General features: G+C 41.8%; 1 protein-coding gene across 3 annotated transcripts; it reads right to left on the bottom strand.

Moving 5' to 3' along the window:
* Positions 1–320: 320 nt before the first annotated feature.
* On the bottom strand, positions 321–13,444 carry DMC1 (DNA meiotic recombinase 1). 3 transcript variants are annotated; one of them, XM_052669002.1, is made up of 14 exons: positions 13,084–13,444; positions 11,279–11,369; positions 10,621–10,665; positions 7,641–7,787; positions 7,249–7,331; positions 6,591–6,643; positions 5,677–5,718; positions 4,753–4,825; positions 4,237–4,328; positions 3,391–3,464; positions 3,174–3,288; positions 2,248–2,308; positions 1,577–1,693; positions 321–801 (listed from the first exon to the last, which is right to left on the bottom strand). In XM_052669002.1, the coding sequence occupies exons 1-14, from the start codon at positions 13,365–13,367 to the stop codon at positions 732–734; spliced, it is 1,347 nt and encodes a 448-aa protein (XP_052524962.1). In that variant the 5' UTR covers positions 13,368–13,444; the 3' UTR covers positions 321–731. The 3 variants fall into 3 exon arrangements, with proteins under 3 accessions (XP_052524962.1, XP_052524964.1, XP_052524963.1); XM_052669004.1 differs by having other exon boundaries at positions 13,040–13,442; XM_052669003.1 differs by lacking the exon at positions 7,641–7,787 and having other exon boundaries at positions 13,084–13,443.
* Positions 13,445–19,352: the final 5,908 nt, after the last annotated feature.

Genomic DNA, 19,352 nt, shown 5'->3' on the forward strand with positions numbered 1-19,352 from the left:
GCGCCGGCTGCCCCCGTGGAGGAGACAACAACGGCGCTGGTGGGGCGGCGGGGCCCGGCCCAGCAGTGGCTGCTGTGGGCTGCGCGGGTTCGGTGGGCCCGGGGCTCCCTCGCAGGTTGCCGGGGGGGTGTGGGCTCAGCGCCCTGGCAGCAACGGGAGGGACAGCAGCCATGATGTCTGCTTTCTCCTGGCTGGGAGAAAACGGCTTGATGTACCCCAAACGGGTTTCAAAAGGTTGGGTCGCATCTGAGTTATTTGTCCCGTGGGAAATGAGTGAGAGTAGGGCTGGATGAAAGCATCCAAACACGGGTCAAATGCTGTTCTGATGTTACATCTTTATTATTGTGTAAACTTGAGGTCATTCTCTCCAAAAAGTAAAAGTGCATTAATAAATAATCTGGTCAACATGAAAGTATTTCAGGTCATTTTTAATTTTCCTTCCTTCTGCACGTGAAACTCCACAAAGTTCCTGGGCTCTTGCTCCTGCCATTGCCGTTTCCATCAGCTATTTATTGTCAATTGAAAAGAGAAGACCCAAAATGAACCAACTTCTGTTAAGATGAATAACACCGAAGCATGCAGTTTATCCCAAAACCTCTCAAATTGTTCCAAGAAGATAAAAATGCAGTCGGGGAGACAGCAACCTTGCACAAATCTTCATCCCAACTAACTGCCTTGGTGGTTATCAGCTGTACGTTTGCATGTACAGCTGATGTACATGAGTTTTCTGCCTATTCTTTGGCATCTCCAATCCCTCCAGGAGTTATTGCAAATGTGGCTTCGTTTTCAGGCATCTCAGGACTGGGAAAAAAAGAAAGCCATGAGTGTTAAATGTAGTTATGGAACGGTCTCTCAAAGGTTCTAAGTAAAAGCAACGTGGAATATTTTAACATCTTTATGAGATGTGACGTTATCAAGATGGGAAAAAGTGAAACCCACCTCTGTGAAGATGAGAAACATGAGTGAGGGGAAAGGAGGAAGTGTGGGAGAAGACTGTGCAAACTTGTCTTCCACGTTTCAGATCCTGCTGACCAGGGAGCACTGGTCTCTCCACACAATTCTGCTAATATGTTTTTTAATACCTGTGTCTGCCCCAGCTCAGCGTGTAAATTGATACCCACTGAGGTCAGCAAAACTGAGTGATTTAACAGCTCTGGAATGTTCCTGCCAAGGGACAACCATGGCTCTGGGCAGCCTGGTCTGGTGGTTGGTGACCCTGCACATAGCAGGGGATTTGAAACTAGCTGATCTCTGGGGTCCTTTTCAACCCAGGCCGTTCTATGATTCTGTGATTCTATGATTCGATAGTCTTCTTGGAGAGATGAACATCTAGCAGGATTTATGAGGAAAGGTTACATAATGTAATACATACGATATGCAAGACAGCTTGGAATCTACTAATCTAAATCTCCCAATCGCTCTGTCCTTTCAGATTTCCTCTCAACATACCATCCAGATGCACGGTTCATTTGAAACCACCAATCAGTTCACAAGCTATTAAGTTTCGGCGCAATGAACTCTGACACCCTACTGTGTTCATAAGCAGCTTCTTTCCTGCGAAAGGACAGAGATTTACCTGTCGTATATCTTTGCAATACGCAGCTCCCCTCTCCCTTTCCTCAAACTAATTCGGGTAGTTGAAGCATGAGCAAGGATGTGGCCCCCAACGGGCTTCTTTGGGTCTGCCTGAAAGCTAAACCAGCAACAACAGAAAAAGAAAAGAAGGTGATGATTCACCATGCAATTTCCAGAGGCTAATAGATTAACTGTCAGGCAACGCACAGTGAAGTCAGTAATGAATGATAAACAGGTAAAATTCAAAAGAGGATCTAAACACACCTGCCTCAAGATAGGATGCTCAATGCTCAACGTCCTCTCATCAAATTCAAGAGGTTCAAGAATGTAAACCCTACACAACGTGTATACGCTGCTTTAAGAGACAATTAGGCGTTTTCTTCAATAGTTGTTATGTTTTGTTCTGTTCACTCAAGACACAGTGAAAGAAATCATCCTGCCAGCCAGGAAAAACAGATCATTTTTAAAAATGATCACAACCGAGAGAAGCCTATAGGTGTCATCTGTGAATGACTCGTGATACCAGAAAGACCAAAGGACAGCCTGAAATAGTTAGAACGTGAGGTCGTGCCTTCACGTCAAAGCCTCTTGCTCAGTCTCACTCCTCATCTCTGTTAAACATGTAACCAAATATGTAACCAAAGATTAGAAGTGCAGCAGGGAGTATCGTACGTCATAGTTGCTCCTGGATCAGCGGTCATCTGATTGGTCACAAACACAGCCACGTTATATTCTGCAATGGAAAACAATGCAAAGAAGATGAACTGTATCCAATTAGATTTCAAAAATATCCTCATGTTCAGGGTAAGATCAAGGTTGCTACTGAGGCGCTTCAAATTTCAAAGGAAGGAGAAGCAAATGTTCCTTATGCCTGCTGGCTGGGTTTAACAGGAAGACAGCCTTAACTTTGCTCTTGTGTCAGCTGTAATATTTATGCCAAAAATGAGCACTTTTCAGAGTCCTGCTGAAGAAGCCTTTCTCAATACCCATTTTCTCCATGGCCTCCATGCCCTAGGCCTCATCTCCCTCCCTCTGAGTGTTCCCCCTTTTTTTTATATTTACTCCATAAACACATTTACTCATTCTTTATCCATGTTTCTGAGTCATTCCAAACAAGGAAGACTCCTGTTCATTCCATCCTCATCCCTCAGAGCATTGTGCAGCAATTAGAAGGAGGCAGTGAACAAAGCCTTCTCCTCTCTCTGTATCTTCTCCATTTTTATCCTGTTCTCCACGTTTCTTGTGTATTTAGACTGTAGAAGCTGGGGGAAGGCTGGAAATTTGTCCAGTTTCAAAACCTGTCCTCCTATTTAGGACTTTTCAACAGTGATCCTGGGAGAATTCTAAATGTTCAATTATTCTAGAGACTCCTTTATCCGTCACCTTGAAATAATATACTTCTGTTTCTTTTTGGTAACTGACAGAAGCATAAAGTGAGCAAGGATCCCCGGGCCAGTACCTGATTTGATAATACACTTAGTGTATTATACCTAATTTGATCATTACACTTAGTGGTCATGCCACCAACAATTGCTGTTGCAATACTGGTTTCAATAACACCAATCCACGTTGCCCATATTTTGCAATGTTTCCTTTACCTTCTGATATTTTTTGGAGCCTGGACAGCATCTGAGCGAGTTTCTGTTGTCGTTCAGCCAGCTCTCCACGACCACTGAAATCCACACGGAAGAGTGCCATGATGGAGTCAATGATCTGCATTGTAATTGCATTGGAGAAGTCAATACAGTGAAAAACAACAACAACAAACTATTCTGAAAGCAGCAAGTGTATGAAAAATAACAATTAGTCTTGTACCAGTAGCTTGAAGATACCAGCTTCCTCGTGGAACTTGGCTGCTACATAGTCAAGCAATTCCATCTGATGTTCACCTGATGGGAAGTAGAGCTGACAAATCAGATCAGGGCCAGAAAGAACTCTGAAGGAAAAAAAAACCTGAATTTTGAAATTCCACTTTAAATGCTTGCATTCTTTGTATTTTCACCACCAGCATTTTAAGCCCGTTAACAAGCTACTACTCCAGTACCCAATAGTGCTTATGTTTCTGCAGGTTCCAGTTTCCACTTGCCCAGCCAACAACACTTCTTTGTGAAGAGCTCCACAAAAAAGTCTTGCTTTGAGAATTGAAAACCAGCAGAATTGTTTGAAATGAACATTGAATTAAATGACACAAAGAAATTGTACAGCCATATTATTTACGTTCATGTAAAGTCCCATTTACTTGAAGTGTTAATGCAGTGTCTTCTGTCAGAGAGCATGAAACTGTTTCTGTGAAGGTCCATTCATAAAGTTACAGAGAATTATCGACTGCATTTATAGAGTCAGCTTACATTCAGACATTCACTGTTGCTTCTGTTACTAAGATGGTACACTGACAACTATAATACACACGGTGGAAATGTTGCAGCATACTGCAGAACCTTGCATAGCACAGCTGGGCTGGAATGCTTACCCTGAGCTAGTCTATTGGAGTACACCACCAGAAAAAGAAAATAGGAGCTAGCTTGTAACATTTTTGTTAGCAACAAAATGTAATTTACTCTCCGTAAGCAGGCCAGTGTCACTTAAGTAACTGAAAACTATTAACACAGAAGCCTTGGAGAAAAATCATAGTTATCACAGCAGTTGCAGTGAGGGTCTCACTCGTGTATGCACGTGCATAGAGCACGTTGTCAAGGACTGCGTCGTGGTCAACGTTGAAACGGTCAGCAATGTCACGGAGACGGTCTGGTCGGCTGACATCAGGCAGAGTTAAGGGTTTCTCTCTGTACAAACCATGCTCTTAGATAAATTTATTTTGAGGTAAAGAGAAATACATCACCTATCATCTATCGTTACATCTATGCTCTGCCTATCTGTTTATTTATTCACTGCTTTCTAAAATCTGGCACCACCAAGAAAGCATGTTAAATCCCAGGGAAGTACTTAAAAGTAAATCTGTATTCTGACTAACTTTTCCAGCTTGGATTAGATAAAATGACAGAGGAAAAGCCACTGCCCTGTGGGCACTATGCGCTGTGCTCTCCAAGTTTTCTGTGCCCATCGTATTGTTTCCCATGCGTGAAGCCATCTGGAGCCTGCTACTTGCTTGAAATTAGAACAAAATGAACTGTCTTTCCAGTTCAAGGTACCTGTAGCTTTCAGAAACCCAAAAGATACAAAGTGTTTTCAGTATCAATGAAGATAATCTTTCCACCCGTGTAGCCGTCGGGCCCCGGCAGCTGAGCTGTCACTGGAACGAATCAGAGTAAAATGAATAGCTGGAAAAAATATTTTCCCACACTACTATTTGTAATAAAATATGATGGCTGTTCACCTGTATCACAGAGAGCCACTGGTTTTAATCATTGTGGAAATCACTAGTTTAGCCTCTTTAAAGTGAATAAGCTGAAATACTCAATCCATTCAGTTGCGATCATTCGGGCAAAATAACTCTGCTGACTAACTTAGGTTGCACTGAATGGAAGAGTCTCCATTTTTCCAGCAGGCTCCACAATTCCCTTTATGCCACGGTGTCCAGTTAAGTGAATGTTTGTCTACCTGGTGTCCTGTAAGCATATTCTAGAAGTGTAATGGTTACAGTAGTTATTACTGACTGCTATCTACACGTTGTGAGATAGTGCTGTGGAATCGGAGTCCTGGCACTGCCCAAGTCTTTGTTTAACCAGTTCATGTTAGCCAGTGGTATCCTGTCAGTGTCCTTTCAGAATGTCATTGTCAGCAAAACTTCTTGAACCCAGGAAATTAAAAGCATTGCTGACAAAGAATCTTGCCTTTGCAAGAGCAATGGCCCTGTCCCCGTTGTGACTCCTATTTGTGCTTTGCTTTTCCAGGTAATGTGTGTTTCTCCCTAAGATGGCTTATGGCCTTCTTTCTCCTTCTGGCAACACTTAAATTGATGTAAGCAGTATTAATAAGTAATTATCTACGTGAGTTCTGTATTCAAACACATCTATTAGAAAGAGTCACCACGTTTTTTTCACTATATTTCTAGAGATAGAATATTCTGACTTGCTTTTATGTGTTGAATTTGTCGTAAGGAAAAAAAACCCAACACTCCCTGTTTTAAGGTAGCACACTTACCACAAAGGGTATGAGACAGCTGTGTTTTGCCTGTCCGAAACTCTGTTAAATAAAGAAAAAAAAGTCACTTTCTACTTTTTTTTTTTTGTCTTTTCTTCCAAGTTTGCCAAATTCTGTTACTGCAAAAAGTCACCTCTGTTTCTCTATTTGCACATTTAAATCCTGATATATAAATCACATTATGTGCAGTAGAAATACCTTGGATGAAAAGCAAAATATGAAATGCTTTCATCTGGTCTTGCTTGACTGCTGTGTTTATTTCTACTTTTCTGTAGAAGTACCACAAGGCATGGATGAGAAATTAGTAACTGAGGAAGGAGGAAAAATGAGTGATTGGGTTCCACTTTGACCCCCCAAAACAGGATCAGGCCCAGTTGTATTTTCAACTAAATGATCAAGAAGTTTTTTAATCTCATGACGTCAAATCACACAGGTCTCCAATTTATCTTCTCCAAAGAGCAGATTACTGTGTTTTCCACACTCTTCTTACTGTTTTTGAAGTGTTAACCACTAACTGATGGAATTTACTCTAACAACTGATTGCAAAATCTTGTATGGAATTCAGTGCATGCCAAGTGTACATAAATAGAATATCCTTTGTGCCATTACTGAAGAGGAACAGAGATTGCATCAGGGAAATCTTTTCTATAACAGGAAATAGTTACTAGCAGTATTAATAATGGTATGTCATTCTGAATCAGCATGCCCCTCAAGTCTAGTGATTACTCAGCTCAAACTTAGTCTGCAAGCAATTCAGCATGAAAAAAGGGAAAAAATGTATGGATTATTTCTTCTTCCACTCATGCAAGTATTCATCTTTGACTACGGTGTGATGTTTCGCAGAAGTGATCCAGCTTGATTTAAAATCTATTCTTTATCTGTTTGATAATACTCATTTAATGTAGTTTTCTCACCTCCAAAGGCCTCAGTAATTGCCATGCTTTCTATCCCACCACCTAGAAGTTTGCTGCAGAAAGGCAGACAATTATGATATAGTTAAAGCCACAACATCACAAGAGGAAATGAAAAAAGAGAATTTTTTTCTACTTCAAGACTTGTTATATTTGTCCTACAGCAAGGCACTAAATGACCACTGAGTGATAAAATATTAAATCAATCCTCCTTACTGCACGTGAGAGAAAAATGTATAGAAATGATTACTGGAAGAGAGAAGATAGAAAGCATCTCTGAGACAAAGTTCCATAGAAGTATTTCAAGGGAAGACAAGGGAAGACTTAGACTTAACAATTTTGACTGTAGACCTTCAGGTTGATTATTTAATTGGGTGAAAAAATGGCAATCATGATCATCAAACGATGGTCAAGATTATTGTGAATAAACAGTTTTGCAAACTGTTTATTCACAATGACTGCCTGGTTTCCCTCAGAAGAGGAGTTGGTTTCGTTGCTTACAGAGTCAGGCATCTCTGAGCCAGCACCAGCTCTAAATGCAAAATAACCTACATGTCCTAACTGATTTTTTGTTCTTTTATATTTTTGTTTCTCATTCAAGACAATAAATATAATCAGAACAGGTTGTGCTAAGGCAGGGGAAAAGTAGATGTAAGCTTACTCGAATTCCTGGCTGCCAGTAGTAATATGAAATACCATCTTCCGTTTTTGACTGTACTCAAATGCAGTTAGGAAGCCTGGCTCCTAAGGAAGACCAAAGAGAATGTGAGAGGTTTATTCTGGTGAGCTTCAAGCTGAAGGCAGAGCAGGATATCCCACCCAATATATCTATAGCTTCTGTCTACCACAGCCTCATTTACACACATTGGGTATGAAAAGCACCACAACATTCGTCTGGCTGCTGCAAAATATAAAGAACATAAAGAACAGTGAGCAGGATTGTTTTCAAAATTATCTTGATGATGTGGAGGAAGATTCTATATAGAGAAATGCTGCATGGCAATTTAGAGAGGCCAGCATAAATTTAAATTGTCAAGAAAGTGATTGGCTTACAATCAGCTTATTTGCAGCTTCTTTAATCTTGTCCACTTTGACCTCTGAAAGCCCTTTTACACTGCACAGTGCTCGTCTTGTTGTCATCTGGATTCCTTTGATAGTGCAGATCCCAACTGACTTCAGTTTTTTAATATCTGCCACGTTCTGCAAAGAAAGCTCCTTTCTATGAGTACTTGTGACAGATAGCAACCAGTTGGCAAATTAAACCTTTGAAACACTTTATTATACACCCATCTGCACTTATATTTTCATAAAGAAACGTATTTACAAAGTAAACTCTTCCTGATGTAGTTTGTGACACCCAAATATCAGAAAACTTTGAGTCACATCAGTGTGAGGATCATGGTGCAGGCTATGCTGGGTCTGGCTGTGCTCAGCCTGTCCCTGTTTAGGACTGGTCTTTCTAGATCCAAGCTAATAGTAAAGAAACAGAACAGATTATTTCAGGTGTTGTAGAGTCTAACCTAAAAAACCCTGTCAAACTCAATCTGTCCTTGTTCCCCTTGCACAGATAATCTGTAAACCAGGTAATCTGATCACAGCTGGGAGCTGACTTGCATAGGTGGTAGGATGCTGATTCCAACCTCTGTGACGCTCCTGCATGTTGACAGCAAGACCAAAGCAAAACACACCTAACCTGCCAGATCCAACAGGCACTTGCATCTGGAATGGGCTTACTAGAGTTTTTAATTCATTGGATGCAGCATGACTTCATTCAGCACCCTGCAGGCGTGTTTTGCCTCCTCCCACCTCATGTTAGAAATCTGATATCACTGGAAACGTAAAGGCAAGGAACAAATAGCTCACAAGAAACATACCATGGGAAAGGCAGGGGGTAATACTACAATTTACCATCTCCAGCCAAGTTATTTATTTAAAAGAACAAACAAACAAACCACACTATGAGCTGGATGAATCATTTATGTATCTAGTGCGTGGATATAAGAGACTTAAGATGGGAGGGGGGCTATGGAAAGAATTAATTGTGGTCACTGGGAAGCTTACTTTTCATCCTGTGAGATATTTTTGACTATTACATTAAGAGGGATAGGTGAGGTAAAATCAATCACAAATGGAAATGACACTTTCACTCAAAAAACCCACAAAAAAATCAGTAATTAAAAAACAAAACAAAAACAATATTGAGTTGTTGTTCATGTAGTATTTTTCATATTAAAACAATAGACTTCTGCTGCAAAGACCATTTTTCTAGGCCAAAACTCACTCTTCAACGTCCTCATTTCTTCAGTGGCCTTGTCTTACTGATCTCATCAAACTTAGGGCTGCTCCACATTACAATTCCCTGAGCAGCAGATCTGGTCACAGATGTTCTTCTCTGCTTCCCAGATACATCTTTTACCAATTGTTTGTTTACCAGCCAAAGTGCTAAAATTCTCTTCTTCTAGTTGATACCATGAAGCATTCAGCAGTTGTCCTGGCTGAACACACGGACACAGCTGCCCCCTTACACCACCTGCTTATCCTGACCCTCCCAACCTTTTGGCATAGCATCTCTGCCCTAGTTGTACTTCTCTGAGATGGAAACAGGAGCATAGCAAGAATTCAAATGAACAAACAAACAAACTACACAGATCATATTTTTTGTTGTCATGCTTTTTGCATGAATTGATTTACAGATGCAGTTTGCAGTGTGGCTACGACAGATGAAGCAGGAGCACATGCCTGAGGGCAGGAACACTCAGCAGTGGCACTGGGATCACAGAAACTTGATTCCTATCAAACACTTCAGAACATCAAACCCCAGCCTGGGTTCTGCAAATCTGACTCTTTGTGGCTGTGCTGACACATCTACTAAATACTTTTCTCCCTATCCCTCTGGGGGAAAAAAGATCTAGAACCCTAAAAACTACTTTAAGCAAGTGAAATTAATAGGTATAGGTCATCATATACTCACTGGCACAGATGAGAATAACATCTTCCCCTAAGAAGTAGGAATAAACACTTGGATGGGAGAAGAAAAATAATAGAAAAGGAGCAGGAGACTTTCAGTAAGCCAGATCTGTCTCCAAAAACAGAATGACGAAGAACAGTCTAAGTCACTACTCTTTATTTCCAAGATTCTCCATAACTTAGCAACATTTTTCTGCATTCTGTGCCTCGTTCGATGTCGACAAGCTTATACAGCTCTCTTCCAGCTCATGAGGTCAGCCTCTTTGGGCTAATTTTAACTTTTTAACATGAGAATTTGTGCATCTTTCTTATCCTATACCGTTGTTACAGCTCACTACCTTCATTATCCTCTCCAGAACTCTTTAAAACCATGACAATGAGTTGTCAATAAGAAAGTGAACAACAGTTACACTGCTGACATGCTGAGTGCAGTAGCTGTAATGCTGGATAATGCTGGCCCATTGTGTCTGTGTCAGCCCTGTCTGCATCCATCTACAGTCATTTATCTTAAATTATTTCACCAAACTTCTTATTCTGCTTTTCTAACACTGAACATTCTGACCCATGAATCAGCCTCCAAGGTAAATATATAATAACAGTAATCCAAGTAAGAAGCTAATGCTTATGTGACAGTGATGTTCATGATGAGAACAATTCATATTTGATGAAAACTCTCCACTTACTTCTCCAGCTATTAACAGTTTGTTCACTCCCACTCTACTCCCTTAAACAGCCTTCCAAAAATAATTTAGCAACAACTGCCACAGTGTAATTTCAAGGGAACCAAAAATGCAGGTATAATTACGAAGACTGGCAGGAATAGGAAGTGATCTACTATGTGGTTTTCATATAAGTTAGCAGCTAGTTGGCTTTTCAAGAAGTACTGGGTGCTAAATATTTTGAGTATCTTGACACTTTATGTAGGAATCTAGTGAGAACGAGATATTTTGAAAGCCTGTCTTATCACCAAAGGCAAAATTTGTCTTCACATGACTGATTTAGAATTATTTGTGAGGAGAAATTTACATGGACAATGATGTGCAGACAAGTCACTGGCAATACTTACAATCCCATGCTTTTGTAGCAGATCAATGTCCTGAAAAAAGGATTCCTAAAAATAAAATAAAAACAAAAAATTGAAAATAGACTTTTATTTTTCTTAAAATTATATCTAGCTCACTCTGTGCTTCAAATTTGTAAGCCTTGAAATGGTTTTCCCTAATGACACGTCTTGTTGAACTACCAAAATAAGAAAACCCAGAGTAAGCCAAGAACACCTACACATTTCCTACCACTTTCTTCATTAAATATATCTTCACAGGCAAGTAACTCTGCTGTATTAATAAACTTGTGTTAGGATCACGTCTTGACTCTTTCATCCACTGTTCTTCAGCCTTTTCTGGCTGATGACCATTCCTTGAAAGCTTCAAATTAACTGATAATCCCCTGACATTTAATATCGAAGTATAAGATATAAAGCAATAATGATAATTCCATTAAAAACTGTGCACAGCTTTGGAAAGGTTAGTGAAGAGCATCTGAAGAACACAACTGTACAGAGACAATGAGATTTTCTTGGTGTTAGACTACAACAAAATGTTAAATGAATTGAACTTTCTGTCGGTGGTTTTTGGGGACGTCCTGTCTCTCTGTGGGCTTCAGTACACTGTAACAATACCTTCAGACATCTGCTGTACCTGTTTTTCAAAGAACCATAAATTTACCTCATCATCCTGGTATCCAGATTCTTCTTGGACTACTTGATCCTCCATGGCCTTCATTGTGAAAGAGCAGGCAATAAAGTATCGATTGGTACTGAGAAAAGCAAGCAAAGACAGTACTGGGACTGGAATAAGTGTGCAAGTAACTGTAAAAGGACTTTTAAAACGACCTCAAACTGCACAAACTTTAAGTTTGTCATCACATACGGATTTAAACTGGGATTCTGCATCTCTCTCTTTCTCCAAAAAGAGAAAACCTACTCTCCAGTGAAGTAATTTGTCTAGAAAAGGTTTAACTGGTGTTAAGAAAATAGAACTCATTCCCCTGTAAGAATCTTGGGTCCCAGTGTGGGGACATTTTAAATGATTTATCATTAGTAGAATTTATTGCCATAAGCAGTACCATTGTCAGATAAAAAGTACAATATTGCCTCTAAGTTATTTGAAAGCAGGAAAAATGAACAGTTCCTTATAAATATGATTTCATAACCTGCTGTACCAGTTTTATAATTTTGTAAATTGTTAGGTTGCTTCTGTCTTAACTGTCAGCTTGCCTTCATTGCTCCAGTTTTGTAAAGTGCCTCATCCAGAAGATTGTATGTTTGCTTACTCATCCTCCTTAATAAAGTCCATGAAAAGAATATGTTTTCTGTGAACCTACAAGATGAGCTACATTTAACAGAGGATGAGATAATTTAGAATAAATTGCTGCAAATACCTTTTTTTTTTTTTTCCCAGCTTTCAAATAGATACAGAAGGTCTGCATAATTTGTTGACAAGAATCACAGAATCACATGTTCACAGAATCATATCACTTGGAGGGGATCCTTAAAGATCATCTAGTCCAACTCCCCCGCCATGAACAGGGACACCTACAGACAGATCAGGGTGCTCAGAGCCCCTCCAGCCTGACCTTGGATGCCTCCTAGAAGGGGACATCCATCACCTCTCTGGGAAACCTGTTTCAGTGCCTCACCACCCTTGCTGTAAAACGCTTTTTCCTTATAACCAGTCTAAAACTTTCAGTCTGAAACTATTTCTCCATGTCTTATCCCAACAGACCCCGCTAAAGAGTCTGTCCCCTTCTTACAGTCCCCTTTGGATACTGAAAGGCTGCTTTTCACTCTCAGATCTCCCCAGAGCCTTATCTTCTCAAGGCTGAACAGCTCCAGCTCTCACAGCCTGTCAATCTTGTATACGCAGAAGATGGGAAAAGTGAGAAAGAAAATATAATTTTAAGATGATCTTATTTGGGTTTTGAAGTGAGTATATGACACAATCACTTTTGTTAATATTTACTGGAAACATTCCTATAAAATTAGCTGTTTCTGATAGTGTCAGGACATGGGTTTTTTTTTGCACTGCAGCCTTCCTGTATTTAAAACGGGATTACAAACAGGAGGGGAATTAACTTCTTACTTGGGTAGATAGCGATAGGGCAAGGGGGAATGATTTTAAGCTCAGTGAGGGAAGGTTTTGATTAGATGTCAGAGGGAATTTCCACACAGAGAGAGTGGTGAGGCTCTGGCACAGGCTGCCCAGAGGGGCTGTGGGTGCCCCATCCCTGGAGGTGTTCAAAGCCAGGTTGGATGGAGCCTTGGGCAAGCTGGTCTAGTATGAAATGTGGAGGTTGGCCCTGCCTGTGTCAGGGGGGTTGGAACCTGCACTCTGAGCAGTTTCTCCCTCCTATTCCTCACAGTTCTCCCTCCTATTCCTCACCCTGAGGCAACTGACACCCCCCAGAAGAACCAGGCAGCCTCAAACCTGTGCCTTCCTGCAGACTAGGAGGAACAACAGAGCAATTATACCACTCTCTAATTGAAGCTTTAGTGATGAGCCAAATCCTCCTCCCGTTGCTGGTGCAGTGAAGGCTCAGAGCGTTCCAGTCGTCACAGCCTGCAGAAAACCAGATACAAGGCTGGAAGTGTGCGAACATGGCAAATCCATTAAGAAGTAAGGATCTCTGTGAGGAAATACAACCATTTTTGGGTGCCCTAGGAGCTATTTGTTGGGTACATGAGCAAAGTCGGCCTGCTGTGCTGCGCTGAGCAGACATGGGCTGTGTGACAGGCACTCGTCCTGAGCACACCATGCTGGGTTTAACAAACGGTTCGTGAGCTGACAGAAACACTGCAGTTCACTCGACTGGGGCCGAGCTTGGGCCTCTATTACAAGCTGAAAAACGCCCCGTTCGCTCCCCCACCCCGTGGCTGACCGGCATTACCCGATAGAATCACCACATCCCCGGACCCACCCTCAGCCCCAGCACCGCCCTGAGCGCCTCCTCCTGAGGCAGCGCCCCGCCTTTCCCGCCCAGAGAACGAGGGCGATGGCGGAGCCCGCTTCCTCGCCGTCCCTCCGCAACGCAACGCTGTGCGCATGCACTGCGGGTGCTTGAAAAATCGAGCAGTTTATGTCCGTGCCTGGATCCTGAATGCCTGAGGCTCAGTCTGCAGAGAGGAACTGGCTGGCACAGCTTTTGAAAACGGCATTATTCCACAAGAGCTGCTCCAGAAGAGCACTTCGGCAGGCAGTCCTTTAGCCTAAAGATGAATCCCTTCACAGAAGCGTGCTTTTACTCCAGGACCGAGCGCACATGCAGGGAGTGATCTTTTGGGTGCTGCTGAGTGGCCCCACAACAGCTAATGCATGTGTAAAGACTGCTGAGCAGGTTGCCCAAAGTAGTGCTGGATCCCCATCCCTGGAGACATCCAAGCTCAGGCTGGAGGGGCTCTGAGCACCCTGATCGAGTTGTGGGTGTCCCTGTTCATTGCAGGGGAGTTGGACCGGATGGCCTTTCGGGTTTCCTTCCAATTCAAACCATTCTATGATTCCCTCACATTTCCTCTTCTTGGAAGAGCCAATGAACGCACAGAGTCTGAAGACCATCTTCCAATCCAAAGTGCAATTTTGGATAACAGATTTCCCCCAACATCCTCAAAAAGCTGGGATCACTAACTGTTCACCTGGCTCCCAGCAGATGTTAAAGAATCACAGAATCATTTCAGTTGGAAAAGACCTCTAATTTCACCTAGTCCAGCCGTGAGCCCATCCCCACCATGCGCACTAACCATGTTCCTCAGTGCCACGTCCACACGGCTCTGGAACACCTCCAGGGACAGCTGGTGCCACTGCAGCACCGCTTTTCCTGGGAAGAAATGCTTCCTAACATTCAGGCTGAACCTCCCCTGGTGCAACTTGAGGCCATTCCCTCTCATCCTGTCAGTGTTACCTGGGAGAAGAGGCTGACCACCACCTCATCACAACCTTCTTTCAAGTCACTGTAGAGAGCAATAAGGTCTCCTCTGAGCCTCCTCTTCTCCAGACTGAACATCCCCAGTTCCTCCAGCCGCTCCCCATCAGACTCGTGCTCCAGACCCCTCACAGCTCTGCTGCCCTTCTCTGGACACACTCCAGGGCCTCCGTGTCTTTCTTACAGTCAGGGGCCCAGAACTGAGCACAGCACTCGAGGTGCAGCCTCACCAGAGCTGAGTACAGAGATACGGTCACCTCCCTGCTCCTGCTGGCTGCACTATTGCTGATACAAGCCAGGATGCCATTGGCCTTCTTGGCCACCTGGGCACACTGCTGGCTCATGTTCAGCTGGCTGTCAACTAACATCCCCAGATCCTTTTCCTCCATACCCGCATAGCTTTTAAGCCACTCACCTCAAGCCTGTAGCAATCCATGGGGCTGCTGTGAACGAAGCTCAAGACTCCACACGTGATCTTATTGAAGCTCTTACAGTTGGCCTCAGTCCATTGATCCAGCCTGCTCAGATTCCACTGTAAGGCCTTCCTACCCTCAGGCAGATTGACACTTTCTCCCAGCTTGGTGTTATCTGCAAACTTACTGAGGGGGCACTCAGTCCAATGCAATGACTCCACACACTCCATCACCTAACACAGCAGGCTTGCATGCCATGCAAGTCAAGGCATTCCCATCACATCCCATTACTGCCATCCTCACTGTGTACCTACAACTGGGTGTTGGTGAGATGTCATCTGCATTTCCTTTCATTTGAGATTGTTCCAGCTCCAACAAGGCAAAACTCAAGTTAAACCACTGCCACAAAATACATAAAAAATATTCAGCTGATTTTGTCATCTTAAACAATGTTTTAATCCATGGTTACCGGGGGGAAATAATGTGGTTCTTATACTGCTTGCTTCTGTGTTTTATTTAGGTCTATACAGATCAAATTCATAGAGTCAAATATATAAACAAATGCCCTTTCTGAACTTTCAGGCTTGCAGTATGCCTGTACCTACACAAGACAGAATAATCTGATATTTGGCCTTGCAGAATATAACCCAGGAAGATTCAGCCTCCTGAGGAAATGATGGATTCCATGTCTGTGCCATTAATATTAAAGAGATGCCAGGTGAATGCAGGGCCATATCAGGATGGATGTGACTGGAGAAGAAAAGATGCCAGAGACAATTTATTCATTAAAGCAAACAAACAAACGCAGATGAGTGAACACATGCAGTTACTTTTCTGCATCAAGAAGAAATAATCTTTAAGTATATGAACTATATAAAGACATTAGATAATAACAGTCTAAGCACTAAAGCTTCCTTTTCTTTGTAATGATTTCAAAATCTTATTATAAAATAGATAATTCTTAATATGTGATAAAGGATGTCATGAAAAAAATAAGTATAAAAGGAAGACTAGAAGAAAGGAGGCCACTTTTAAGTTTTGCAAAACCTAATCCCAGTTAACAGCCTTTCTGGAGACATGCACCAATTTATCATATGCAGAGTCCATCAAAAAGACAGAATACGTAAGTAAAGCTTTCCCTTTTGAAAATGAGTACTTTTAAGATATGAAAAGCAAACCAGTAAAAGGCAACAATAGGGCTGAAAGGGTCAAGAAGAGATTATCTAGTTCAAAGCTGAATCAGTTGAACTGGGAGGATGTTTGCTTGCCTGGGGAAACTGGACTTTGTTTTACTAGACGGTTGTGAGGGTTCTTTTAGAGAAAGAACCAGATAATTTCTGGTCCTGGCTTCTGGTTTCTGACTATTCTTGCCATCATCCCTGAACTCCATCTTTCACTTGGTAATGCCATTTTGTTTGTAGAAGTGTGCTATATACTTTAAGCTAACTTCTAGTTTTAAAAGATCAAACAACCGTGACTAATTCATGCATTCTTGTGTCTTCTACTGCAAAAGAAACAAAATGCCAGCACAGCCAGCTCTAAAATAATTGCTCCATACTGATGCATTAGTGTGCACAGCTTGCTCTTACCTGCTCTCCTCTTTTGGGGCTACAACATTGTAGCCATGTAGTTCTCTGGTATTGCCATTCCCAGTTATTACAGTGAATTTCTAAGGCCTCAGGGCTGAGGCTTGTCAGGCTTGCTTTCTCTGAGCTTTGCTTGACCCTTCCGTAACCTCATTTTACTCAGTTAGCTGGGATAGCAGCTTCTATAAATGACCAGGTGTCTCTGGCTAATTTGTTTTGCTTCTGTTTATCTGTGTTGTACAGCCATTCTTTCATTAAAAATAAAAATTAAAAAAGCCATAACAAATGGTTATTATGTAGAATGAGAGATTTACAGCTAGCACAGTGATGTAGTGTAGAGAAACACAGGCCTGGTGCAATAGCAGAGACCTTAAGAACTGTGGACATGATGTGGTATAGAGAAGCACAGGCAAGTGATGATAACAGGCAGGACATGGGCTTGACAAAAGGAACTTGATGGCTATAAAGAGCTCATCAGCAATAAAATAAGTGCAAATCTGGAGCTGCCCTGCTGGTTTTAGGGTAACAAAGAAATAGTATCTAATATATGGCATGTGCACCACGCATAGCCAAATCAGGCGTAATGTGGAGATGCAGACCAGAGAGTAAGGGTATAAATGTGTGCTAACAAACATAAAAAGGACACCAGGTGAATCCTTGAGTGAGGAAGAAACCACCAACATGATCATATTCCTCCCAGTGAAGGACTCCAGATACTGACAGCTCTTTAGCACTTCTCCCACAAGTACCAGAATGAAACCACCAACCTTACAACCCACAGAAGTAGTGGAAGGGAGAGTGAAATACAGGGAAAAGGAGCAGAAACCAAGAACCGTATGCATGTGTTTCAGTTTTATAGAGGTATTCTCACTGCATCATTATTCTTTCCCTTTTTCTAAGTTATATCTGGGTCAGTAAACATTACACCTTTTCTATTTTACTAACAATACATTCTTGGCTTCACATATGCATGATGTTGTCTGTAAAGGAGATTCATTACTTGGTGTGCAATGAGCCAATTCCCACACACTCAGGAGAGATATTTCTTTTTGTTCAGACCTGGGTGCTCCAAGGAAGTTTCCACCAACCAAACACAACAGTGCCATTTTCTTCACTGTGTTCATACATTAAATGCACATGCACTCTGCCTATGCAGTACAGAACACCTACTACCTATATATTCATAAGGTTAGACAAGCACAACACTCAATCTACATGAAACTTCAGATTCTATTACAGTAACAATACGTTATCAGCTTCACATACACACAGTTCTGCACACACACACACTAAACTGCTATAACAAAATGCAGTTGGGGAAATATGTTACTCTGAATCATGAAACAACTAATTTGGGAGACATGGGTCTTTATAACACTAGGAGAGCTTTCTAAACAGCTTTAGCAAATTCCAAAATAACTGTTCTTATCTAACTCCACACACACACAGATCTTTGTTCTGGAGAAAGTGCATGTTGTTCTACATTGATTCAATCAACTTTATAAAGCTTATGGAAAAGATAACCAGGGAAAGCAGATTGATTATGGAATAAAACTGCCCACATATGTAGCTAGGGGGGAAGCGTAGTTGCAGACATCTTCGGTCATTTGAATTAACCTCCAAGGTCAGAAAAAAATTACTGCTGCTTTCTTCATTCTGATTTATTTACCATGAAATTATGATCAGCCTTCACAGTCAGTAACAATGCCACTGACAAGCCTGCATTTGAACTGAAGGTCAGTCACAGACCCAGTTCAAGTCTGTAGGCGAATTATCTTCATTTCACTCAACTAAAAAGGCAGAATTGCCTAAATATTCTGCTCACGGATGAAATAGGAAACCACCATCCAAGCTCTGGGCCTGAGTGGAACATTGCATGGCCAGACCGGCACGCTCTCCCCAGCACGGCTGCTGCAGCCCTCAGACACAGCTCTGCTCTGAGCCAGCTGGGCATTTGTCATGCTCTGCTTTATATAAGTGGCTTTGCATTTCTACTCCTTGAATTCACTCTGGTGCTTATCTGAACAGTAAATAAAGTCAAGATGGGACCAGGCAGCTAGTGGGGCGGGGAAGAGAGTCAGGAAAAATTGCTTTGGTTCAAGGTTGGATCAGTTTTGTCATTTGATGGACATCTGTTGTTCCTTTAGAGAATGCTCTGGAAGTGAATGCAAATACAGGAGGGAGAATTTGCCTGGTGGGAGCTGTACATGTTGGTGCGTGAGACAGGAAAGGAAAGAGAAGCAACAGAATGAGCTCTTCAGAAAAAACAAAAAGAGACAAAACTTGACTTAAGCAGACTGGACCCCAGAAAGAGTTAAAACAAAGCTGCTCATAGATGAAACTGCCATGCTGCAGGACACAGGACTGTGTGTATTCTTTACAGCAAAGACATTCTGTCTCCTAATACAAACAAGCTGGAAGTACTGCAAATATTGTCTTAGCTGCTATGGCCAAAAAAAGTCAATGCTTCTCTAATTTATTCACACATCAGCATTGAGAATTAATCTAAATTAGACTCAAAGCAGAGCAGCTTTATCCACAGAACACGGAAGAGCAGTTTTCAGTGTTACAGCTAAAAAAGGTATAATTAATTGAATGTTTTCCTTTTCTCCTCTAATATATTACAGCTCACAGAAGCGGAGTGCTTCTGTTGTCAAGTAGATTGAATAATGTCTTTGAGTGCACTGCTCTGTTTTGTACTGAGGGCAGCATTTTCATTGGCATGCTTCAGAAACAAGAATGTATTTAATGTGCAGCTAATAGAAAATAGATAATTTCCAAGTTACAGCAGACTTCACTGGTCACATCGATAAATGGCATTTTGC

Source organism: Tympanuchus pallidicinctus, unplaced genomic scaffold (genome assembly GCF_026119805.1).
Source record: "Tympanuchus pallidicinctus isolate F22 unplaced genomic scaffold, pur_lepc_1.0 scaffold8, whole genome shotgun sequence".
Classification (NCBI taxonomy): Eukaryota; Metazoa; Chordata; class Aves; order Galliformes; family Phasianidae; genus Tympanuchus; species Tympanuchus pallidicinctus.

Coding starts and splice junctions, on each gene's coding strand:
- DMC1 (XM_052669002.1), bottom strand. CDS start 13,367: ATGGTGTGCTCAGGACGAGTGCCTGTCACACAGCCCATGTCTGCTCAG. Junction 10,666..11,278: donor CTGGATACCAGGATGATGAG/GTAAATTTATGG, acceptor TTTTATTTTTAG/GAATCCTTTTTTCAGGACAT. Junction 1,694..2,247: donor GATCCAGGAGCAACTATGAC/GTACGATACTCC, acceptor TTGCTGGTTTAG/CTTTCAGGCAGACCCAAAGA.